Source organism: Rutilus rutilus (genome assembly GCF_951802725.1).
Source record: "Rutilus rutilus genome assembly, chromosome: 1".
In the NCBI taxonomy this organism is placed as follows: Eukaryota; Metazoa; Chordata; class Actinopteri; order Cypriniformes; family Leuciscidae; genus Rutilus; species Rutilus rutilus.
This window is the reverse complement of record NC_140209.1, coordinates 28,045,201-28,072,311: the sequence shown is the minus strand read 5'-3', so window position 1 is coordinate 28,072,311 and position 27,111 is coordinate 28,045,201. Positions and strand designations below refer to the sequence as shown.

Sequence of the window (27,111 nt, the reverse complement as noted above, 5' to 3'; positions counted from 1 at the left end):
GTGGGATTTTCAGGGTTTAATGTGCACAGTCCCTCTGGTCCTCTGGTTGCTCCTCTGGGATCTTCAGTGGTTTTGCCCTGTTATGTTGATGAACCTTTACCAGTGAAAGATCTGGAGGTGGAATGGAGAAGAACAGACTCAGAGACTCTGGTTCATCTGTATCAAGATGGTGAGAGTCGATCAGAGGTCCAGCAGCAGGATTATCATGATAGAGCTCATTTCTTTACTGATCAGATTCAACATGGAAACTTCTCCCTCCGTCTGGACAATCTGAGAACAGAAGACGAGGGTCAATACACATGTAAAGTTTACAGTCAACGGGATTCTGGAGAGACTGAGGTTCAAATAAAAGACGTTGGTAAGTCTGAACTAAAATGTATGTATAGAAATTTTATAACTGAACAGAATTTAAAACTTCATTACGTGATACACTGTTCTTTCAGAGCGTTTGGTTGTATCAGGATCAGATGAGTCCATATCAGCGTCTGTGGGTGAGGACGTCACTCTGAACTGCTCTGTAGACTCTCACATCAAACCTGAACACATTGAAGAGGTTTCATGGCAGAAAACAGTTGAAGATTTAGAGATTCTGGTTCTGCTCTATGAAAACAATGAGGCTTTACCAGGTTCATCAGATGAGCGATACAGAGACAGAGTTGAGTTCTTCACTGATGAAATCCCCAAAGGAAACTTCTCTCTCAGACTGAAGAGTGTCAGAACTGAGGACAAAGGAGTTTACATGTGTCAAGTGTTTGCTGGAGTACTTTCAGCCAATGCAACTGTAGTACTGGAGCAACTGGGTGAGTAACAGAAATACAATTAAATCTGAGACATTTGAATATAAACACATTGGCAAGGACGGGACCAGCCCTAAACATCCCAGGAATCATAACCATTCATTTCATGAGAAAATAAAAGAAAATGTCTGTGTTTTTTTTTCCCAAAGGTTTTTCTTTCTCACACATAATGGTGTTGATTTTCTGTATTTTTGCATTTGGATCTGCATTTCTACTCTGCTTCATATCTACTGCAGGTCACATTATGAAGGTCTTTCATGTCTATAGATGTTCAAAACATTTTTATGTTTCCAATTTGATTTGTTTCATTCCTTACTGATGGTGTTTTTTTTGTTGTTGTTTTTTTCTAGTTTTGCGTCTTCAGGTTTTGCTGATGTTTTGTCCAAATATGATTTTGTTTTTTGCTTTCATCATCTGGGGTTTTGCTGAAGGTGAGTATTTCAGTAGAGCAGATGACACCAATATGAAAAAAGCACAATGTTTGATTTTAACATCAGCTTTATTACCCAGATAACTGAAAATGTTTTTCAGTGTTATGTTTTAATAATGTAGCAGTGACTCAAGATCAGAGAGTTAAAAATCATTTTTCTTTCCTCCAGATATTTGTAAATTCATTAAACTTTGATTGTGTTTCAGGACCTCTACGTGAGACGGTCTCCTGTTGTACTCTTTACTTTACGAGGCCTCTGATGCTGTTTTGGGCTGCGCCATTTTTAAAAGACTTTCCAGGTTTATTCTGTGGATAATTTTGTTACAATAAAATGTAAAAAAAAAAAACGGAACCTTTGTTAAAGCTGCAGTCCGTAACTTTTTTTGCGTTAAAAATGATCCAAAATAAATTTTTGAGCAAGTGCAAAACCAGCCAGTGTTCAAAACTATCTGCATGCCTTAGCTCGATTCAAAATGGTAAGCTTGTAATAATTTTTTTAATTCCAGTGGTACTGGTGGATTTCCGCGTCTTTGCATCATTACATCACATCTGTACACATAAAGGTGTCTCGGCTATTTTGCGTGTGAGGATGTTGGAGGTGGAGATTTATAGCCTTTTCTCACAGCACTTGATATAAATTATCAATTTGATGGTGGATCCAGAAAGGTTCAAACAACAATCACCAGTGACAACTGGAGATTCACCCATTGTAAAACGCATGGATGTTACTTACCTGTCCTGAAGACATTTTCCGGTGAAAATTCTTATGTTGGTCATACTTCCAAAAAGTAGAATCTGTGATTGCGAATGCCAGTGTCCACACCAGCGCGGTGAACAGAGATGGCGACAAAGAGGAATAACTATGGACTGAAACTTTTAAATTAATCAGTAATTATTCAAATGTGGTGAACATAAATGTGACCCTGGATCACAAAACCAGTCACAAGTAGCACAGGTAAATTTGTGGCAATAGCCAACAATACATTGTATGGGTTAAAATTATCGATTTTTCTTTTATGCCAAAAATCATGAGGATAAAGATCATGTAAAGATCATGTTCCATTAAGATATTTTGTAAATTTCCTACCGTATATAAAACATTTATTTTTGTGAGTTTTTTTTCAAATTTCAGATTTTCAAATAGTTGTATCTCAACCAAATATTGTCCCATCCTAACAAACCACACATCAATGGAAAGCTTATTTATTCAGCTTTCAGATGTTGTAGAAATCTCAATTTCAAAAAAATGACCCATGTGACTGGTTTTATGGTCCAGGGTCACAAATTGTGCATTATATGGACATTTGAAATAGTTTTAATATGTCATTACGACTATAGAGTTATGTATGTGGTATTTTTATTTATTCTTTTATTTTTTTATGTTCACAGACATGATTAGAAGATGGATTGACTCTTCAAGTATTGATATACAAATTTATGTTTATACCGTATTGTTTTTTTCAGGTCAGTAAATTATAGTCCACCAAAAGTATTTTATTTTTACTTTTATGATCAATAATTCACAATAATATTTACTGTTGTTGGTCCATAAAAGATATCTTGTTCTGTGTTATAAGATGAACTGTGATTCTGTCTGTTTTAATGTACATATTAAACATTTTCTCTAATTGCCCTGCTTTTGAGCATTTTGAGGTGAATGCAGATAAAAAGATACAAATTTAATATTGAGATAAAAATTGGTTTATATGTGCATCTGTGCTATAGTTCTTCTCAGACACAGCTGGACAACAATTGTACAATATACAGGAGCTGATAAAGCAATGATAACATGCTAACAGTTAATGCTTCTGCTGTGTCTAATTAAAGTAATTAAAGGTAGGAACATTTGTACAATCAATCAATATTTTTAAAGGCCATTTTCCCATACTGACCACTGATGAAGGAACGTTCCGGTTACTGACAAAACCCTTGTTATATTGAATGTTGACATACGGGGTCACCTCTGTGTAGTAGAAAAACCACCACTCAGTCATTCAGTTTTATGCTGAGGAGCAGAGATATGGTCCTGGCCATTCAGCGGGCTGGTTCAAGGTTGTGGCAGACAATGTCTCCATTCCTTCCATCAGCGAATGAGGGTTGCATTAGTAACCGAGACGTTATGTTGAATGACAACATATGGGGTCCCTATTGAATGCGCCACAACCACTAAACTGTGTTATGAGTGTTGGAGATGCAGATGCTAGGAAGCTGTAGCATGCCCTTTTGGCAACTGCTGTCTCTAAATCATAACCTACCCAGCTCCCCATGTAAGCCCACAATTTTAGTCCTCTATGCCTACGGGGTGGAAGAGACAGGGCTTACCATGGAGACAGTCGTAGCTGCTGTTCGGAAGTGTGCTTCGGTTCTCCATTCCCATTTTTTTTCAGCCATGACCACACTGAAAAAAATGTGGAGTGACATTTACTTAAAAAAAGCTAGGCAACTTTTTCCACACAGAAAGTGCTTGTAATCTTTACTCGGGCTATTTCAATTAGTAATTAATTGTAAAAGTAATTAAATTTAACAAATTAGAATTGAGTAATAATTAATCAAATTAATTCCTTTAAAGGTAACCATTTAAAATGAGTAAAATTTACAAAATATATTTTATTGCCAACATCGAAGACACCTGGTGTTAACAAGCAGAATCACTGAAGGAGAAAACCATAATTAAAGTCACCATTGTGGAGATCAGTGTGTGTTTTAGTTGGGCTCTTGACCTTAAATTATTAACTTTAAGTTTTGTTTGGCTGCTGTACATGAGTTATAACAGCCAGATGAACAAAGAGAAAAGGTGATCTGATGGTGTTGGTTGTGTTTTAACATAATCATCATTTCACAATCATTTGACCTGAATCACTGAACTCATAGAGTCCAATTTATGAGTTAGGTGAACTATATTAATTATAGCAGCACTGGCCTTGTACGGCATAACATTTTTTAACTTTTACAATGTAAGGCAAATAATTTCTAAAAAGTTTCTCTTACATAAAAAGGAGACACACAGACATCAATAATCAGCCTGTGAATCTCAACAATGGTGACATTTATAAAGCATGTTGCAGTGCATTCTGGGTTCCACCAATCAAAACTCATTCATGGCTCCTATCATGCATTGCTGCATGAATAAATAATGAGCTTATGTTCAGAGGTGATTCTGCTTGTTAACACCAGGTGTCTTCAATGTTGGCAATAAAATATATTTTGTAAATTTTACTCATTTTAAATGGTTACCTTTAAAGGAATTCATTTGATTAATTATTACTCAATTCTAATTTGTTAAATTTAATTAATAATATTGCTTGTAATCTGTTGCCTCATTTTTATTAATTAGATATCAATAAAATCAATGTATTCTTTTTTACAGTGTAGTTTGTTAAAGCTGGGGAAGCGTACCTCATCCAAATAGAAAGGGATGGTACTGAGGCTACTTCCTACATGTAGGGGGAAACATGTGGATATACGAATGGACTGGCATGTGGGCAGAGGTGTAGTGGTAAAAAAAGAGGTGGGTAAACTATAAATTCTGGTGGACCACGACGTGGTCACCCGGTACGGTGGGCCACTCCCTACCGGTGTATATGTTTATCCTGATGACATCGCTATAGGCTATCATTTGATGGCACTAAGGGTATCACTGGTTGTTCCCTCATCATAGGTCACACAATCACTATTCAATTCATACTCATACATTAATCTAAGTTCTTGTTAAAGAACTCAAGAAGGAATAATATGGTTGAAATCTATCAAGTTTACTAAATGACAAAACAGAGAGAACAAAAATATTTAAGAGAGATAGAGAAGGGAGGCTTATATCCAGGGCTTCCAATGCAATGCACTTGTACATAATGATTAGAGATTTGGGATTATTTTCATAGTCGATTAATCTGTTGAATATCTTCTTGATTAATCGATTAGTTGTTTGGTCTATAATATGTCAGAAAAATGTGGATCAGTGTTTCTCTGTAGAGGGAAAAGTCTTTAACCTGGTGCAGGCTTGATTCCCTCTGAATCTCTTGTACAGTTGGGTTTCGACATGCTCCCTAGTCCCTACATTAAACCAGCTGCCTGTAATGAAAAAAAAAATTGTGCAGCTGCAATTGAAAAGGCCGAAAATATGCCGTCCCGCCCCTCCGTGTTCGGCAATCAGGTTTCATTCTCGCGCAGCTTGTTTAGTAATTTGACGAGCGTGTCTTTTCCGCTCCGTGTGTGCGCCGTTCTCTTTGTTCCGTGTGTGTGTGTGTGTGAGTGTGTGTGTGTGTGTGTGTGTGTGTGTCGGCGCGCTGCGCTCTCTGCTCAATGTTCCGCTCTGTGTTTGCGCTGCGCTGCGCGTTCTGCTCTGTCGTTAACGGCCCAAATGCTCGAATCATGTACCGATCGGCGATCACTCACTGGAAAAGCAAAGTCCGCTCAAATAACGTGAAATTTAGAGGTGGATAAATGCAATTTAGAGGTGGATAAACGCACTTTGGAGGTGGGTAAACGCTATTTCCGAATTTTGGGAGGTGCGTAAACGGCGTTTACGTGCGTTTAGCCTCCACTACATCCCTGCATGTGGGGCAATGGTACATATGGAAAGGTCTCTCGGGTAGGTCCTGCCTAGTAAAGGATGGAACTACTACAGCTGCAGAGACAGAGCAGAACAGAATCTGCCAAGGGAAAGACACTGGTTTACTGACGGGGAGACCGTACTGTTGAAGAAAACACCTGGGATTACCGGAGGACTGACTTGACTGGGCATGCATCTCGAGTACTGGGCCTGGCATCGGACGTCTCCGCCATGTCTAACTGCTGACGGATGCTGGGAGACAATTCAATCCAGGTTTCGCCAGCTGGGGAACTTATCTTGAGAGCTTAGAAAGCGCTTGTGTCCCACTTAAAGGGGAATGGCGCTGCAAGCAAGACACCAAGCCAGTCTTACCACTCTTTACCTGTTTATACACAAAACATGGAAAGAAACCGTCTCAACCTGGAGATTGTAGAACCTCGCAAAGGTGTTATTTCTTGCCCAGCCTGTTGGTCTGCAGATGTCCATGAGAGAGGTGCTGCGCGCAAACACCCAGGAGGAGGCAACACAGTGGAGTGAGCCCACACTCAGAGGGGGTATGGCTTGCCTTTGGGACTGGTACGCCAAGACGATGGCATCCACTTTCCAGTAAACCAACCTCTTTTTGGAGACAGCATTTCCCTTCTGCTGTCCTCCTTTTCTTTGAAAAGATGCTCATTGTCCATTTTTTATTGTTGAAGCACTCAGAGGGGAATCACTGCACTTATCTGTGGAAATACGTTAGTGAAACACCTCTGAATGTGCCAGAGTATCACCAGCAAGAGGGCTTACGTCTTTTAGAGGTGAATTGGAAGAACGATAGTTCATAAAATGGCCACTTAGCTCCAAAGCAAAAATCTGAATGAGTGAGCTGCCAGCCTGCTTATAAACCCGTATGTCCGGGGGAGTGGCTCGGCATGCAAATCTCACTAACCCATTTCATTGGCCGTCTTTCTACTCAGATGTGATTGGAGCTCCCAAGTTAGACCCTATATGTCATCATTCGACATAACATTGAACGTGACTGACAGAAAGGGAACCATATCTGTCCTTTATGAATATCATATTAATTTAAATGCAATCATGGCTGCAGTTTTGTCTTATACAGAGGCCAGAATGCAGGTTTTTTTCACTTTTCCCCCAAAATGACACACTGTAAACCCTAACGCTCAAAATAATTAATTGGTTTGAGTAGGACAAACTTAAATTAAACTAATTAGTTCAGCCAGATTAACTTTTATAAGTATTTAGCACTTTCCTTTTCTTTCAAGTTCACATAACTGATATATTTTAAGTAAACTGAACTGTTTCATTGTTTTGAGTTTTATGAAATTATTTATTTTAATTTAGACAAACTTAAGTTTAACTGAAACGGCTGGGATGTCTATTTCCCAGCATGCTTTGCCGATGGCACTCGAAAGGGAGAGTAAATGCTAAAATTAAGTGTAATATAATGTGTGTTTTTTGGGGGGTTTTTTGTGTAAGATTAATGTTAAGTGTGAGATTTAGTAGTGATTAATGTTTTGTTATGCTAATTTAGAAGAATTTCTGTGAATGTTGGCTTTACACTGTAAAAAATTTAATCTTTAAAAAACAGTCAATGACTGTCAGCTACGGCTGCCAAACAAAAACCGTAAAAATAAAGTAAAATATCCTTATTTAAATGAAGTGCAAAAAACTTTTACAGAAATTTTCCTTAAATGTTTTACAGAAAAACAGTTATTTTACAGCTATTTTCCTGAATTATTACGATCAAACACCTTCACTGTAAAAAAATCCCATAAAAAAAAAAACAGTCAAATGACTGTCAGCAACGGCTGCCATACAAAAACCGTAAAATTTATGTAAAATATCCTACTTTAAACAGAGGTGGGAAATCCAGGGGCCAATGAGTAAAAGTCCTGCCATATGTTTATTCCACCCATGAACTCAGTCAGCTCATTTCACTAATTAGTTCTCTCTCCTGTCTGAATTAGCAAGTCCAGGTGATTGGAACAAAATACTGAGGTGGACTTTTACTTTTTGAACCTGGACTTAAGACCTCTGCATAGCAATGCCACATGTCAGCCAAGAGCAAAGAAATAAACCAGAACTGGACCTTATCTGAGCCAAAAAATCTGTGTATATTAAATATGGAGTAATTTCAGCCACAGCCTCAGATGAAATCAATTGAAGAGAAAAGAAGACGTTAAATCTGTGAAGATCTCAGCAGAGGAGGATTAAACAACTCCACAAACAGCATTACCAGCTTCACTTATTACTAACCAGACTGACTTTATTTCTGTCAGACATCTACAAAAGGTTTTATTGAGAATTAACAGAGGTTTAACTCTGTGTTTCATTTGAAGTCACCATAACAGTGATTAGCGTTTCCATTAGTTGGGCCAAAAAAGACAAAAGATATATTAAGAGTTAAGAGCCCAACTAATGGAAACACTAATCACTGTTATGGTGGCTTGAAATGAAACACATTAGAGTTAAATCCCTGTTAATTATAAATAAAATAATTATGTATAATATAAACCTTTTGTAGATGTCTGACAGAAATAAAGTCAGTCTGGTTAGTAATAAGTGAAGCTGGTAATGCTGTTTGTAGAGTTGTTTAGTCCTCCCCCTTAATGATCTGCAACAGGGGGTTACACAGATCATTTACGTAGTGTCACATAGTGTGAACACCACAATGACTTCAAGACCCCATAGCAAGTCATGTAGTCTAAACAGCACAGCGATCTGCCGACGTTTAAAGTTGTGTAGTGTGAACTAGGCATTATTGGAGGTGAGTAAAACATTATAATGAAAAGCAGCTGCCTGTTGTGGTTTGGCAACGATGGTTACAAATACAAAAGGCTTTTGTTATGTCATAACAAGCTGATCATTGGCTGATGCTCGTCGCGACACGTGACACCACAGGCTATCGAGTCGGCCGACAGCTCCAGATATGCTAGGCATGCTAGATATTTGTCTGACGTCGGCGATGTGTCAGCGAGCGTTTTTGATGCGTCGTTAAGTATTTCACACTTAAAGATTGGCGAGCGCGGATCACCTGCAGATTTGCGCGCGATTACAGCCCTACCGGTCGGTGAGCTCCTTAACTTGAAAATTGGGCTTAAAACCCTGTAGTGTGAACTAGCCATAAGCTAAACACTTGAAATGCGCTTGCAAGATGAGGTTTGCGATATACAAACCCAATCTCTTAGTCTGAATAGTCATCTGGCTGTGAGCGACTGACTTGATCTTCTGTCGTTGTTCTAGCTAAACTCCTGGTAAATAACAAAAAGAAAACCGAATTTGACAACAAGAGACAACAGTATTCTCAGGTAAGTTTGTAGTTAATCCTCTGGGGTCTAAGGGTTTTTTGGGATCCTTGAGATGTTTTTACATGCCCTGACATTTATGCTTTTTTCAGTTGCTTATAACCTATGAATGGCAAAGGTGTCATTACACTCTATTCAGCACAAACAGGGCTACCATAATATGTGAGCAACATGTATGCACATGTTTGTATTTTTGAAAGAATGTTTATGCATGGTTGAGAAAATCTGAAATAAGGCCACAAAACGCATACTAAATGTGTCCACAAGACTTTTGACTAATGGACGTTGTCACCTAGAGTTTTTACTTCAAAATGACCTGAAAATCATCCTGCCTAATCATTCACATAAAACAATACATGGATTTGCACGAAGCACTGCTACTTCTGCGGAGTGATTTACTCTATTTACGAACTCTCTGCTCACCACGGGTCTTCTCAGGTGCTGCGAGCAAATCACTCCGCCCAAGTAGCAGTGCTTTGCCTTCTGAGAATATAGTTCCTAGTATGTATATGGTTGGAAGATGGCTGTGTCTCATGTGACCTTGTTATTTGTACACGCTGTGACTATACAAATCACAACATGTAAATAGGAAAATGTTGGTGTTATTTTGTCACTTATTGGGAGCAGTATGCTAGCTGGAGCCATTTACCTCCAGTCTTCAGCTAGGCTAGTGGTGGGTGCGTCAGAGTTACGGCACGCACCGAGATGAAAAAGGTATGTATGGACTTATCTAACTCAGGGGAATACGGTGAATAAGCTAAAGTCCAAAAAAGTTGGCGTGTTCCTTTTAAAGTAAAAGGAAAAACAATTATATGAAACTGTTTTGTGTTGGTCAGCACATGATGTGCAAAGGTATGTACATTCTTATTGCAGTGATATGTTTTGTATTTGTTAAACCCCATTGTGCTTGTCTCTGTTCATCACTAGATCATAGGGGGGGATTTTTATTAAAATCAAGATGCTGCTGATCATTGAACCTTTCTCATTTTAGCTGCTCTAGGACAGGTAAGCTTGTGTTCTAGTATGATACTGATGATGTGATCATTATGATTCCTGTTGCTGCAGGATCACAGAGTTGCTGCTGCTCCTGCAGGACATTATTTTTCCATTGGATATTGCACTGGATTCTGTTGATATGGGACGCAGCACACCATCAACTGCAGCAGGCAGTACACAGAATGACAGCCGACCTTCGACGCTCTGAAACTCCCTTTTTCCAACCCGGTCAGAAGGTCTGGCTGTCCACCTGGGACATCAGGATGCGCCTGCCCTGCAAGAAGCTCAGTCCCAGATTTATTGGCCCCTTCAACATCATCAGGCAGATCAACCCGGTCACGTACCTCCAACTCCCAGCACACTACAGAATTCATCCAGCTTTCCATGTTTCACTCCTCAAGCCTCACCACCCTCCCAGCTAACAGGGAACGTTCCCACAACTTTCACTAACGTTCTTTAAAAGTTGTGTAAATGTTAGCACAAAACGTTAGTAAAATAATGTTTTCGGAACGTTCATACAACGTTATTAACGTTCTTGTAACGTTGAGTAAAAAAACGTTCTTAGAACAACGTTCTTGGAACGTCTTTATGACGTTATTTGTGATTGATGAACGTTCTCATAACGTTGATAGAAAACGTTCTTAGAACAAGGTTCTTGGAACGTCTTTATGACGTTATTTGTGATTGATGAACGTTCTCATAACGTTGATAGAAAACGTTCTTAGAACAAGGTTTTTGGAACGTCTTTTTGACGTTATTTTTGACTTGATTAACATTCTCATAACGTTGATAGAAAACGTTCTTAGAACAAGGTTCTTGGAACGTCTTTTTGACGTTATTTGTGATTGATGAACGTTCTCATAATGTTGATAGAAAATGTTCTTAGAACAAGGTTCTTGGAACGTCTTTATGACGTTATGTTGTGATGGATGAACGTTCTCATAATGTTGATAGAAAACGTTCTTAGAACAAGGTTCTTGGAACGTCTTTATGACGTTATTTATGATTGATGAAAGTTCTCATAACGTTGATAGAAAACGTTCTTAGAACAAGGTTCTTGGAATGTCTTTTTGACGTTATTTGTGATTGATGAACGTTCTCATAATGTTGATAGAAAACGTTCTTAGAACAAGGTTCTTGGAATGTCTTTTTGACGTTATTTGTGATTGATGAACGTTCTCATAACGTTGATAGAAAACGTTCTTAGAACAAGGTTCTTGGAACGTCTTTATGACGTTATGTTGTGATGGATGAACGTTCTCATAATGTTGATAGAAAACGTTCTTAGAACAAGGTTCTTGGAACGTCTTTATGACGTTATTTATGATTGATGAAAGTTCTCATAACGTTGATAGAAAACGTTCTTAGAACAAGGTTCTTGGAATGTCTTTTTGACGTTATTTGTGATTGATGAACGTTCTCATAATGTTGATAGAAAATGTTCTTAGAACAAGGTTCTTGGAATGTCTTTTTGACGTTATTTGTGATTGATGAACGTTCTCATAACGTTGATAGAAAACGTTCTTAGAACAAGGTTCTTGGAACGTCTTTATGACGTTATTTGTGATTGATGAACGTTCTCATAACGTTGATAGAAAACGTTCTTAGAACAAGGTTCTTGGAACGTCTTTTTGATGTTATTTTTGATTTGATTAACGTTCTCATAACGTTGATAGAAAACGTTCTTAGAACAAGGTTCTTGGAACGTCTTTTTGACGTTTTTTGTGATTGATGAACGTTCTCATAATGTTGATAGAAAATGTTCTTAGAACAAGGTTCTTGGAACGTCTTTATGACGTTATGTTGTGATGGATGAACGTTCTCATAATGTTGATAGAAAACGTTCTTAGAACAAGGTTCTTGGAACGTCTTTATGACGTTATTTATGATTGATGAAAGTTCTCATAACGTTGATAGAAAACGTTCTTAGAACAAGGTTCTTGGAACGTCTTTATGACGTTATTTATGATTGATGAAAGTTCTCATAACGTTGATAGAAAACGTTCTTAGAACAAGGTTCTTGGAATGTCTTTTTGACGTTATTTGTGATTGATGAACGTTCTCATAACGTTGATAGAAAACGTTCTTAGAACAAGGTTCTTGGAACGTCTTTATGACGTTATTTATGATTGATGAAAGTTCTCATAACGTTGATAGAAAACGTTCTTAGAACAAGGTTCTTGGAATGTCTTTTTGACGTTATTTGTGATTGATGAACGTTCTCATAACGTTGATAGAAAACGTTCTTAGAACAAGGTTCTTGGAACGTCTTTATGACGTTATTTATGATTGATGATCGTTCTCATAACGTTGATAGAAAACGTTATTAGAACAAGGTTCTTGGAACATCTTTATGACATTATGTTGTGATGGATGAACGTTCTCATAACGTTGATAGAAAACATTCTTAGAACAAGGTTCTTGGAACGTCTTTATGACGTTATTTATGATTGATGAAAGTTCTCATAATGTTGATAGAAAACGTTCTTAGAACAAGGTTTTTGGAACGTCTTTATGACATTATGTTGTGATGGATGAACGTTCTCATAACGTTGATAGAAAACGTTCTTAGAACAAGGTTCTTGGAACGTCTTTAAGACGTTATGTTGTGATGGATGAACATTATCATAATGTTGATAGAAAACATTCTTAGAACAAGGTTCTTGGAACGTCTTTTTGACGTTATTTGTGATGGATGAAAGTTCTCATAACGTTGATAGAAAACGTTCTTAGAACAAGGTTCTTGGAACGTCTTTATGACGTTATTTGTGATTGATGAAAGTTCTCATAACGTTGATAGAAAACGTTCTTAGAACAAGGTTCTTGGAACGTCTTTTTGACGTTATTTGTGATGGATGAAAGTTCTCATAACGTTGATAGAAAACGTTCTTAGAACAAGGTTCTTGGAACGTCTTTTTGACGTTATTTGTGATTGATGAAAGTTCTCATAATGTTGATAGAAAACGTTCTTAGAACAAGGTTCTTGGAACGTCTTTTTGACGTTATTTGTGATTGATGAAAGTTCTCATAATGTTGATAGGAAACGTTCTTAGAACAAGGATCTTGGAACGTCTTTATGACGTTATGTTGTGATGGATGAAAGTTCTCATAATGTTGATAGAAAACGTTCTTAGAACAAGGTTCTTGGAACATCTTTTTGACGTTATTTGTGATTGATGAAAGTTCTCATAATGTTGATAGAAAACGTTCTTAGAACAAGGTTCTTGGAACGTCTTTTTGACGTTATTTGTGATTGATGAAAGTTCTCATAATGTTGATAGAAAACATTCTTAGAACAAGGTTCTTGGAACGTCTTTTTGACGTTATTTGTGATTGATGAAAGTTCTCATAATGTTGATAGAAAACATTCTTAGAACAAGGTTCTTGGAACGTCTTTTTGACGTTATTTGTGATTGATGAAAGTTCTCATAATGTTGATAGGAAACGTTCTTAGAACAAGGTTCTTGGAACGTCTTTATGACGTTATGTTGTGATGGATGAACGTTCTCATAATGTTGATAGAAAACGTTCTTAGAACAAGGTTCTTGGAACATCTTTTTGACGTTATTTGTGATTGATGAAAGTTCTCATAATGTTGATAGAAAACGTTCTTAGAACAAGGTTCTTGGAACGTCTTTTTGACGTTATTTGTGATTGATGAACGTTCTCATAACGTTGTTAGAAAACATTCTTAGAACAAGGTTCTTGGAACGTCTTTTTGACGTTATGTTGTGATGGATGAACGTTCTCATAATGTTGATAGAAAACGTTCTTAGAACAAGGTTCTTGGAACGTTTTTTTGACATTATTTGTGATTGATGAAAGTTCTCATAACGTTGATAGAAAACGTTCTTAGAACAAGGTTCTTGGAACGTCTTTTTGACGTTATATTGTGATGGATGAACATTCTCATAATGTTGATAGAAAACGTTCTTAGAACAAGGTTCTTGGAACGTCTTTTTGACATTATTTGTGATTGATGAAAGTTCTCATAACGTTGATAGAAAACGCTCTTAGAACAAGGTTCTTGGAACGTCTTTATGACGTTATTTGTGATGGATGAACATTCTCATAATGTTGATAGAAAACGTTCTTAGAACAAAGTTCTTGGAACATCTTTTTGACATTATTTGTGATTGATGAAAGTTCTCATAACGTTGATAGAAAACGTTCTTAGAACAACATTCTCAGAACGTCCTTATAATGTTATTAGTATTTTCTGAATGTTATATTTAGGCTATCATAGGCTATCATAGGCTATCATATTTTGAGTGTTTTTAGTAATTGTTGTTTTGGTGTGTTTGAGTGCTCATTGATGTTACAATTACACAGCAAAAGTTCAGTGACATTTTTATTTGTGAATGGTAGAAAGCAAGTACTGATCCTGAAATAATGACATAAATAAAGGTAAAAAATTGAACTACATGATGCAGGGAGCAGACTACACAGTGAACTCAGAGAAAACGCTACGCTTGAGTAAAAACAGTTTGTGAATAGGCTACTACAAATGATGCCCATGAAAGAGATTGTGAATGCATTGAATAGGATATGTTTTGTTGGTTAATAGCATGCTACTATTACACAGTAGTGATAATGTTAAGCACCAGAATGAAATAAAATATTCAGAAGTTAACAGCATAGCTGACTTACAGATTCAGTTAACATCCACTAATGAGTAAGCGTGATGATTCAGGGAGCTGGCTACACAGTGAACTCAGAGGAAACGCTACCCTTGAGCAAACAGTGTGTGAATAGCTACTACAAATGATGGGAAAGTGCCCGTGCAAAATCAGTTTTTGTGTGTGTTTTTAATAATTGTTGTTTTGGTGTGTTTGAGTGCTCATTGTTACAATTACACAGCAAAAGTTCAGTGACATTTTTATTTATGCATGGAAGAAAGCACCAAGTAAAATTTGACTATATACGATTCAGGGAGCAGGCTACAGTGAACTCTGAGAAAAGCTGTGAATAAAATACAATATTCAGAAGTAAACAGTGTAGCTGACAGAGTGTTTATGCCAGAATGTTAATTTTTAGACAATTACCTTCTTTTACCGATATATTTAACAATATCTTTTGCATTTCTAATCCAAACAACGTCAAACTTTACACTGACTGCACTTACTTGTGCCCGTAGCAAAAAACCTGTCAAGTTTGAAAATGTTGTTAACAGACAGACAGACAGACCTTCCTATAATTTGGATAGATGTACAGATAGATAGATATGCTATTCAAATATGTGAAGCACTGTTAAATATATTGAAATACATTTTGAAAATATATTATTTCAAAAATACATTGAACATAAACCTTTTAAATTGTTCCTCATGTTACATCTTTAAATATGTGTACATATTGTGTATATTTCACAAAATATATTCATGCCTTTTATCATGTTTAGTTTTTAATAAATGTTTTTGCAATTTTATTTCTACACCACGTTAACCATTTATAAAGCTATATAATATATTACATTATATTATAATATATAACTATATATAGCCTATTAACCTATTATATAAATGATTTTGTAAACATTGTTTTACACTCATACTTCATATACTCATTCCGTTTACAGTTTGGTGATGGCCACTAGCCATACACTTAATAATGTTAACCTCACATTTCAGGATATTTTATATGATTATCAAATAATTCCCTCCATCAATTCTTCTTTTATATTAAATGCTGCGTGAGCGTGACTTCTAACATCTTTTAATTAGCGCGCGCACTCGAGTTGGATTTGAACCAGATTTGAACTGGAGTTACCATGGAAACGGGCGGGGAGCTCAACTGACGACCACACCACAGTCTATGCTGACGACAAGCAGCAACTCCGTCTCTCACTGTTGTCTCTTCGCTAATTTCAGGTAAGTTTAGTCACCAAAATTAAACAAATTGTACATAAAAATGTTTCTGACACATTCTTTCATGTAAATGATACGCTTCCGTTGAATATTTACTTTATAGAAATGGTTTTAGTGTCTTCGGGAAAAGTCCGTTAGCATCTCAACTTTTAGGCTAACGTCAAGGTAAGTTAAGGTTAGGTTGATTAGACTTTAGCTGCTAAGTTTAGGCTTTAGGCTTTTAATCAGAGGTTTTGTAAAGGTTTTGCTGGCATTTTTTCAATGTGAATGGAAGTAACGTTAAACTAAATTATCTTAAAAGTAATTAACTTAAAAGTATTCACTGGACCGTTAATTCATAGTTTTCACGTGACGGAATGCCCACCTGGAGGGCAAATTGGGGTTTTATAATGCCATTTATCCCTAGTATTAACATGCAACCGTTTCAAGTCAAGTTTCAAGTCAGTTGAATCACCGTTTTATATTATTAATGTGCTCTTTTAATTTAAGCATACAGCCGCACACACACACATACGTTACACACAGATTAATAACCTTACTTAAAAAAAAAAGATATATTCCTGGACAAGCTACTTTTTTTTTTTTTTTTTTTTTTTTTTTTACAAGTGAATGAACGATTTATTTGTCCAAAGGACAAGTAACTTACAAGACCAGGGTTAATGCTAAGCCCTGTGGCCAGTTGCATAAACTGTTAAGACTAGTCTTACAAGTTAGTCATCCAATTTTATTCTTTAAAACTGTTAATAACTTTTTAAAGTCAGTAACATAATAGATTGGTCTAATTTGACACCGAACAGTAAGACTGATTATTACCCCTAATTAACTTCTAGTTGATCATACTAGTTCTTAAGACACAGTCTTAACATAGTGGTTATGTTTATGCAACTGACCCCTGGTTTATACATTTTTATAATTTTATTATAATAACGTTAGCTTCAGAAGACCTTTCTCAATGCTGCTATTGTCATACAATGAAAGTATTATATTCCTACTTCCATATAGTATGGCAAATTAGTACAAATTAGAAAAGTTTAGCAGGTACAGAATTTTGATGCACGTTATCTTATTTTCCCCTCAATGATAGTTTTCATTTTCAGGTGTAGCTAATCCTTTACAATGTGTTATTGAACCTTTCCATTGTATAACATTTGTAAGCTACATTTTAATCTTGTGTGGTTTAATATTTATAGGACTCAAAGCACAGCCTAAATAACTTAAGGGTTAACATTTATTGAGTAGTCACAATGTTATTATTAAATGTTTATGAAACAATAAATCACCATTAGTAACATCAGTCAATCTGTTCACTTTATAGACGGGGCATGAAGAGACTGGACCACAGCATGAAGAGACTGGACCACAGTGCTAGTTTGGCACCCCCACACTACTTATATTTAAGGGTTAGTTCACCCAAAAATGTATATTCTGTCAGTAATTATACACCCTCATGTTGTTCCAACCCCTTAAAGGATTAGTTCACCCCTAAATGTAAATTTCCTAATAATTTACTCACCCCAATGCCTTCCAAGATATCTATGTCTTTCTATCCTCAGTGGGAGAGAAATTATGTTTTTCGAGGAAAACATTTCTGGATTTTTCTTCTAACAACAGACTTCATTGGTTACCATCGTTTTTAAGTCCAAATCAATGCAGTTTCAAAAGTCTTTTAAGTGTTTAAACGGGCTGTACGCGATCACAGCTGAAGAAGAGGTTGTTATCTAGCGAAACGATAGGGCGTTTTCAATTTTTTTTTTATAATTTATAGACTTTTTACCTTCAATAGTTCGGATTGAGATGATCAACAAACGGACAGGGAACTACGTCATCACGTTGAAAGGTCACGCCGGCTATACTATTTGAACTACTTTTCATATTCAGCAGAATGTTATTCATATACTATTCATATTCAGTGAATACTATTACTATATATAATTGCAAACAATACTATTTGAACTATCCTCCTACGTACGGTCGCATTGTAAACAGTGGGGCGATACTAGGGGTGCACCGATCCGATATTAGGATCGGATATCGGCCGCGATACTGATAAAATAGCTGGATCGGGGATCGGAAAAAATAACAGATCCACGGGCCGATCCAGGTTTTTTTTTTTTTTTTTCGTCGTCGCAGCAGAACCTACGTCATTCGTCAGCTTCACGCGTGTCGCATGCTAGAAGCAACATGGAGCGAGCCAGAGGCCGTTTCTCAATACCAAGTACGCAAACTTCGGACTTGCGTCCTCCTTGGTAGTTCGGACTTGCCAAGTTCGACTCAGGAGAACGAACTCCCGAGGACGAGAGGACGCGAGTCCGGTTATTCTGCAAATGGAACAGCGGTGTACTTGATCGCGTCACTCAGCTCGCTCTGGCTACTCCGGTAATCCCTTTATGTATATTTTAGCCAACAATAAAACGAAGTATGTTATACAACACCACTCTGCCTCTTTTCATTTAAAAAAAAAAACTTAAACATATTAATGGCCACATAAATGTGGTTCAGGCAAACGCGTACATTGATTATCTTTACTGCATATTAACAACACGAAATATAAAACACAACCCTGCTTCTTTTTGTTTTCATTTTAAAAAATATGAAACATAATGATCATTAAAACTGACATTTAAATTTGCCATTGCTGATTAAGTGAGCATTCAGGTCATGTTTGTGATGGTGGTGTGACACGTTTGACCAATACACAGTTTTTTTGTTTCCACCGCTACATTTTTTTTTTTTTTTTTTTGACATTTATTTAAAGAAGTTTGATTATATTCTATTTTCGATTACATTTATTTAAAGAAGTTTGATTATATTCTATTTTCGATTTTGAATGCACAATTGTTTTTTAAATAAATAAGAATACAACACATTACATACATCTGTTATTTTGTCTTAGTTATGTTTAGTTAGTAAAGTCTGGTGCCTTTAGTCTCTTCAAGGAAGGTATTTGTGGAAGGTATACAGTTTATTATTAATTCAACTATAGTATCGGATCGGTATCGGGTATCGACAGATACACAAAGCCCAGGTATCGGTATCGGGACTGAAAAAGTCGGATCGGTGCACCCCTAGGCGATACTTCTGCCGGTGCCGGCGTGACCTTTCAACGTGATGACGTAGTTCCCTGTCCGTTTGTTGATCAGCTCAATCCGAACTATTGAAGGTAAAAAGTCTATAAATTATAAAAAAAAATTGAAAACGCCCAATCGTTTCGCTAGATAACAACCTCTTCTTCAGCTGTGATCGCGTACAGCCCGTTTAAACACTTCAAAGACTTTTGAAACTGCATTGATTTGGACTTAAAAACGATGGTCACCAATGAAGTCTGTTGTTAGAAGAAAAATCCAGAAATGTTTTCCTCGAAAAACATAATTTCTCTCCCACTGAGGATAGAAAGACATAGATATCTTGGAAGGCATTGGGGTGAGTAAATTATTGGGAAATTTTCATTTAGGGGTGAACTAATCCTTTTAAAGGATAATTCCGGTATTTAGCACTTTTGAGTCTCTTTTCTGGTTTGTTTTGGATGAACTAGAGTGGTGGACACAGAAATGTTGACGATGGGTCCTGTCTCGACTTTTTGACTCGTTTAGAATCGCCTTTGTCCGCTTCAGAGTGGCTGGCTACGGGCATGCACGAACATGTCCTTAAAACAACCTTTAACGTTAGTTTTCAAAACTGTGCAACTCACAGAGTGGTGTTCGTTGATGATTAAAAACAAATATATCGGCACAATGTATGATTTCAATCCGTGTTATTTGCTATAGTGGAACTATTTATTCAGATAACTCACAACTGCGTATAAACTTCCGCTCGATATTTGAGTCTGAAGCACAGTAATATCAACGAGCAATGAGTCCTCCAACAGAAATCAATGGGATTTTACAAAATGTCAAATAAAACACGACAGAAACTGTATTTCGCTACGCTACTTGTTTTGGAACATCAACGAACACCACTAGCCACTCGGTGAGTTGCACAGTTTTGGAAACGAGCGTTGAGGGTTGTTTTAAGGACATGTTCGTGCATGCCGGTAGCCAGCGACTCTGAAGCTGTCAAAGGCGATTTGTCCACCACTCTAGTTCATCCAAAACAAACCAGAAAAGAGACTCAAAGTGCTAAATACTGGAATTATCCCTTAAAGGGATAGCTCACTTTGAAACTAAATTTTGGTATGTTTTAGCTTACCTCAAGGCCATCCAAGATGTAGGTGTCTTTTTTTCCGCAGTAGTTTGAATTTTTATATTTTTAGGTCAAACCGTTCTTGTCTGATAGTCCTATGAATGCAGGTCTGTGGTCACTGTCTCAAAGAGCATGCACAGAGTCCAAATTAAACAATTTCCCATCGTCCAAATTAAACAATTTCCCATCGTTCAAATTAAACAATTCCCCATCGTCCAAATTAAACAATTCCCCATTGTAAGTACACATTGATGGCCTAAGACACGAAACGAGCGGTTTGTGTGAGAAAACGACCAGTATTTCTATCGTTTTTAACTCTTGTACACAGCCACGTCCAAGTGATCTGAGGGCATAGATGTATATATACTAGAATAGATGTTGCCTTGCCTACGGCATTCGTTCCAATGAACTGCCGTAGCCAAGGCGACATCTAGTGTATATATCTATGCACCAGTCTGCGCACACGTCACACACCAGGATGCGCTCCTGCCCTCAGATCACTTGGACGTGGCTGTGTATTAGAGGTAAAAAACGATATAAATACTGGTCGTTTTCTCACACAAACCGCTCGTTTCGTGTCTTAGGCCATCAATGTGTACTTACGATGGGGAATTGTTTAATTTGGACGATGTTTTAATTTGGACTCTGTGCATGCTCTTTGAGACAGTAACCATAGACCTGCATGATATGACTGACAGACAAGAACGGTTTGACCTAAAAATATCAAAATTGAAACTACTGCGGAAACAAAGACACCTACATCTTGGATGCCCTTGAGGTAAGCTAAAACATACCAAAATTGAATCTTAGTCAAGACATTGTTAAAATAGTCCAAGTGACTGGCTCAACCTTAAATTCATCAAGCGACAACAATCAATTTTGTGTGCAAAAATAACAACTTTATTCAACTATTAATTTTTTTATTTGTGGGCCTCTGAGTGAGTTCACAAAAGTGCCACACTACATCCGAGACCCATCTGCGTCATCTTCTCAGTTCTCGCTGCTCTTGTGAACTCTAGGGCTGGGACGATACAACTATCTCCCGATTCGATACTATCACGATAGGGATCTTCGCCGTGACGTCACGACGCGGTTACATGCGCTCTGGTTGGCAGAAGAAAAGTAATAGCCGCTTGCTGCGCAGCGCAAACACAGAACAAAAATGGTTGTATCGTGCTGTGTGATCAGCAAGATTGGTTACTGTACTGTGTGTATCATCTGTGTACATATCCTTATAAATTAAGGGCAAATTATTGTATTTTCATACATTTTTACGTATGTTAACCAATGTTATATACAGGGCCTGAAGTTAACTTTTTTGACTTTTTACCAGACAGGTTTTTTTTTTTTTTTGGCCTCATAAAAGGTGAAAAAAAGGAATTGCACAAACATTTGTTCTTTAACTTGTAAGAATACACATTTAAGTGCTGTCAAGTTATTAACGAGATCCATAAGTAATAATAACTCTTAGAATACAGATATAGACCTAGTGCAGCTCGTATGTAAACAAATTACACGTGGCTGTGTTGATGGCTGGGCAGCTGTTAGTTACAGCGTTCAGGAACCGTTAAGCAGAACTAAATTAATATTGTTATTACTGGTGAAGTTACCGGGTAGGCTACCGGACATTTTCTCACCGGTTCCCAACTCCCAACATCTGTGCAACTGTCATTGTACTGTCAGCATTGCATGATCTTGTTGAGGCAAAAACAAGTAACTAACAAAATAGCATCAGGCATAAGAGACATCATGATTCAAATTGTCCTTAAAAGATATTTATTCTTGCAAGAATGTTCCCAGTCCATCCACAGTCCAGCTGCAGGTGGAGTGAGACTCAGAGCAGAGGTTGGCCAGCATTTTTATAGTGTTATCTCTTGTCACCCTTCACAGCACAAGGAACAAAAGGGACCCCCCTTGACCCCTCTTGACCCCTCCCCAGCACGGGAATCTCCTTACCTCTGAAATCTCACACACACACACCCTGCAGCTGTATCAATATCATAAAAGAAACTCAAAATACATCCAAAGAACGCATGGCATTCATTTGCTAAATCATTGAAAATAAAATACAAAGAAAAGATAAATTTTTTCCACAACAATTCCTCCTCTTTATCATTCTCTGATAAACAACATAGAAAAAATTCACTCTTGTTTTCTAATCAAACCCATTATACTATTAAATCTTTAAGAATAGAATTAATTCAAGTCTTAATTCAAGAACAGTTATACCCTTCATGTATATCAATACTAAGCCCTAATTTGATTCAATCAAATAAAATCGCAAAACTTTTCTTCAACCATTAATTGGTCAACATTTTCTCCAGATATGTTGATCATCTCGTTGCCTCATGGACGTTCCATCTTCACCAATATGACACTTTGTGTGCTGTTGAAATGGTCTTTTTCCAACGTTGGCAGGAGAGGTATGTTCTAGCGCATATCCTTGATCTTCCACTTTATTCTTCGTTGTGGCGTATGGGGTTGCTGATGTTGGTTGGTATAGTTTAAGGTGAGATGCTTGGACCCAGATCCTTCCAAGATTTTCAAATCCTTACAAGATTTTCCCTTAGATCACGATCGCACCCCCACTGGAATGAGTCATTTACTGTCTACTGTCACCTGCGAATGGAGGCCTTAAGTGATTTTGTTAGTGAGCGCGTGTCTTGTCGTCCCTTTGGTGTGACCTGTGAAATTTTCAACCTGAAACATATCACCGGATAATTTCTTGCTCATTGAATAGCACTCAGGGTCCTTGTTCCCCTGAAAAAACATTCAACCCATGTTGTTCATGTTAACAAAACAATACAGAATCAGTTCTGTTTGGTTCAATCCATCCTGACATCCTGCAAAATGAAAATTTTAAGTTAGGCATTACACAGGGTTAGGCACTGTTTCTTCACTTTGCTCATGCCATGTGCGCAAAAGTCTGCATCTTCTGTAAAGAAAAACAAATGTTGAGGTTATTGTCACATAGTTTTCCTTTGTCTGCTGTGCTGCCACATCTGCTCCGGCGTTTCCTGTCAAAACGATTCTTGTTATTAGCACACTTAAAATACAAACAATGCACACAATTAAACCCAATGTCCTCCCAACATTTATCTTCCCACCTGTGCGATGGCTTTCAGCAAATGTGAACCCCTTAGTAAACCAGATCTAGCTGGTTAATACAAATAAAGTTCTTCAAATAAACCCCTCCTGGACTTTTACTGTCCTCATATACCGATGAGGTCAAAGCTAGATAACCTCTCAGCCTGCTGTGAAGACAATGGGTTTAGCCCTCCCCCCCTGGATTTACTGTTTTCCCACCTGTGAGGCCGAAATGTCTTTGTTTGTGGCCTGAATACAAATTATCCATACTAAAAAGTTCAAAGACTCATCTGACCACTTGTTTTACTGTGCGTTCTCTTGTTCCTGCCATGAGCATATTCATCCTCCTCTTGATGCACGACACCCATCTCGTGCATAAATTTAACATACTTACTTTTATCAGACGCTTTTATCCAAAGCGACTTACATTTCAAGGTACACATTTGCATTCTTGTCAGGTCAGGTCGTGGTGTGCACACTTCGTCAACGTCAGTCGAATAGCAATCTCCCCCTTTTTTACAATACATAACTGTTAAGGGCTCTCTGGATAATCTGATATTTACTTAGCCTACGTGTTTGTTGCTGTCAAATCTATAACTTTTTCTCAACACATGACTGACGGCTATCTACGACTTCACAATTCTAATTTACACATCAATACCTAAACCTGTCCAGAAAGTAATTCAAATCTACTGCACATCATAAATGACCAAAATAATAAATAGACAGAGCTCGATGATCAATCAACTTAAAGCTCATCCTGTTCTGTGTTGCCTTCTCATCAGATTGACTCACAATCCTCAGCTTACTTTTCAAATTTGTCATTCGCCTTAACCCATCTATAATGCTAAAACAATACTTATGGTTAATACAAATAAAGTTCTTCAAATAAACCCCTCCTGGACTTTTACTGTCCTCATATACCGATGAGGTCAAAGCTAGATAACCTCTCAGCCTGCTGTGAAGACAATGGGTTTAGCCCTCCCCCCCTGGATTTACTGTTTTCCCACCTGTGAGGCCGAAATGTCTTTGTTTGTGGCCTGAATACAAATTATCCATACTAAAAAGTTCAAAGACTCATCTGACCACTTGTTTTACTGTGCGTTCTCTTGTTCCTGCCATGAGCATATTCATCCTCCTCTTGATGCACGACACCCATCTCGTGCATAAATTTAACATACTTACTTTTATCAGACGCTTTTATCCAAAGCGACTTACATTTCAAGGTACACATTTGCATTCTTGTCAGGTCAGGTCGTGGTGTGCACACTTCGTCAACGTCAGTCGAATAGCAATCTCCCCCTTTTTTACAATACATAACTGTTAAGGGCTCTCTGGATAATCTGATATTTACTTAGCCTACGTGTTTGTTGCTGTCAAATCTATAACTTTTTCTCAACACATGACTGACGGCTATCTACGACTTCACAATTCTAATTTACACATCAATACCTAAACCTGTCCAGAAAGTAATTCAAATCTACTGCACATCATAAATGACCAAAATAATAAATAGACAGAGCTCGATGATCAATCAACTTAAAGCTCATCCTGTTCTGTGTTGCCTTCTCATCAGATTGACTCACAATCCTCAGCTTACTTTTCAAATTTGTCATTCGCCTTAACCCATCTATAATGCTAAAACACTCTTTCCAGAGGTTAATGACAAATTTATACACACTATTCAGACAGAATAGTTGTCCTAAACTAACACATACTGTACAAACATGAATTAACACTCACACTCATCCCTGACTATGAACTGCTCATATTTCTTATTCATATCTTTTCTCTAAAAAGATTTAAATTTTAAATGACATTTTAACCTTACATTTTCCTGTATCTTTTATCTAATGTTTTTATGGCCTCTTAACCAGTTTCAAAGCATGTCTGTTCATTATTCATCTGATTTTAGAAAAGTCAGCTGGATTGTTTTGGTGCATAATTATTACTTTGCTTCAGCTTTCTTTGGCTGACTGATAACAGAAGAACAGACAGAGTACCATCCCAAGCAGTCTCTTTCTCTCTCACTATAAGCAAATAATCTTTTCAACAGCCTCCTAGGACTGTAACTAAAACAATCATAGTCATATTCAATCGTTCTATGATCTTTTCTAAGGTTATCTTTAGTTTAAATACTCAATTTACCTAACCTTTGTTTTCCAGAAATTTCTCTTGACTCATCACAAGCTGTTCTCATCTTTAGCCACCACCATGTCTAATGACCTTCAGGAGTTAGAACTAGTTCAATATCAAACATTTTTCTTTGCCCATAAGGCAACCAACATCATGTTCCTTATGTCACATCTTTGATCTTCTGTTAAAACAGAACGGTCAAATGTTTAAGGTGACAAGCTATTCGAAGTCCCCGTAATCAAGATGGTTGTTGGTTGTGCTCTGTGATTCTATTTACATATTACTGAGATTGGATGTAATTGTCTCTATATGATAATTAAGCTCTTTTAAGTGAAGGAACATTTTGATATATATATATTGGAGTGGAAGTTGTAGGGAACAGACCCCTCTTTGATGCTCTTGGCCCCAAGTAGCATCACAACCACTCCCTTCTTGTAGGTAACACCTCCCGAACCTGGTGGGCAGGTGCCCCAGTGGCGGCAATAATCCCTGCCTTAGGTTGTTCCCATCTATGGCCATCAGAGAATCTTACCCGTCTTTGGGATCTACGCCTCCTGCACACTGAGTTATGGCTCTACTTCACTTGAGCAAAATTATCATAGTTTGTGGTAATGAATTTTTTTTTTTTTTTTTTTTTTTTTTTTAATCGAGGTAATCAAGAACCATCATATCCACTTGGAACATTTAATATTGACATTCAGTGTACTGTTACTTCTGTAGCCGGAGCCATCGGCCCTGTTTTATGGTGGAGGCTAAAATCAGACAAAGAAGCGGTCAAAAATGTCACTTCTATCATTTAAGGTCTGCATTATTATTTTAAAGACTTCTTTAAAATCATTCAGTTTTACTTTTAAAACATTTACAAATTGTCCTCTAAATTTGTCAAATCTGATTTGTTTTAGCTTTTCCACATCTATGAATCTTTTCAACTGAAACACTGTGCTTTACACAGCCTCAGACAACAGCTTTCAGCTGATTGAATTGAATTCTGACATTGAATGAGAGAGAGAGACTCTTGAGGCATCAGGACTGGTACACTGCATTCTCATAAACTTTTAACTTCAGACTTTGTCTACCATCTTTTTCAACTGTAGCTCATCTTAAGGCATCTTTTCCATAAATTACATGTATTGTAATTTAGACATTACAAATATCCACTCAGAATGAGTCTCTGTTGCACTGAAACTGTGGCAGTTTCAGTTACAGCACATGCCAGATTCAGATAAGCAAACCTGTTTTGGCCAAATCACAATCTTATCTTTTAAAATCAACATTAACAAGCCTTTGTTTAATCAAATGCCTTTTACACATTTTACATTTAGCAACTGTTAATCCTGTAACACTGCTTCTGTTTATTTTATCTTAAAGAAATAATACGAATTATTCTAGTTCTTAATAACAATTTCATTTCAATTTTACTTCAATGTTTTCTCTAGGAGTTTATCAATCTGCTTCTATGATTCAACTTTTGAGGCTGCTCCCTGCTTGTGATACATTTTATGATTATCACTATAAATCATTCGTTAGATTTGTCTCTCTATATCATCTAAAACCTTATCAAAGCGTTTCATTCAAAACACAATCATCCTTTTAGTGATCGGTACTTTTAAAATATTTTGCAACTCATTTAGCTCATCTGTAATTTTACGTCCACCGGTACTTTTTATAGTTCTTTTCCTTTCAAAAGGAATTCCTTACACTTAATATCTTTCAATCTTCTTAACAACTTTCAAAAGTTTATCTATCAACTTTCTTTTCT

At 37.1% G+C, this 27,111-nt stretch overlaps 2 protein-coding genes across 3 annotated transcripts in view; one reads left to right on the top strand and one right to left on the bottom strand.

The window, feature by feature from the left end:
• LOC311277711 (junctional adhesion molecule-like) overlaps positions 1 to 2,961 on the top strand; it is a 30,524-nt gene extending 27,563 nt beyond the window's left edge. Inside the window, exons 2-6 of one of the 2 annotated variants that reach the window (XR_014625309.1) lie at positions 14 to 358; positions 444 to 800; positions 947 to 1,047; positions 1,148 to 1,228; positions 1,434 to 2,961. Coding sequence is in view for 1 of the 2 variants with exons in the window: in XM_084388104.1 (XP_084244230.1) it covers positions 14 to 358; positions 444 to 800; positions 1,148 to 1,228; positions 1,434 to 1,543 (893 nt within the window). In the remaining variant the exon portion in view is untranslated. The remainder of the gene's footprint in view (positions 1 to 13; positions 359 to 443; positions 801 to 946; positions 1,048 to 1,147; positions 1,229 to 1,433) is intronic. The other variant, XM_084388104.1, reaches the window with a different exon arrangement.
• The window catches only part of LOC311304498 (gap junction alpha-1 protein-like), a gene marked incomplete at both ends in the record, with an annotated part of 434,020 nt that overhangs the window by 340,469 nt on the left and 66,440 nt on the right, over positions 1 to 27,111 (bottom strand). The gene's annotated exons all lie outside the window — the stretch shown is intronic.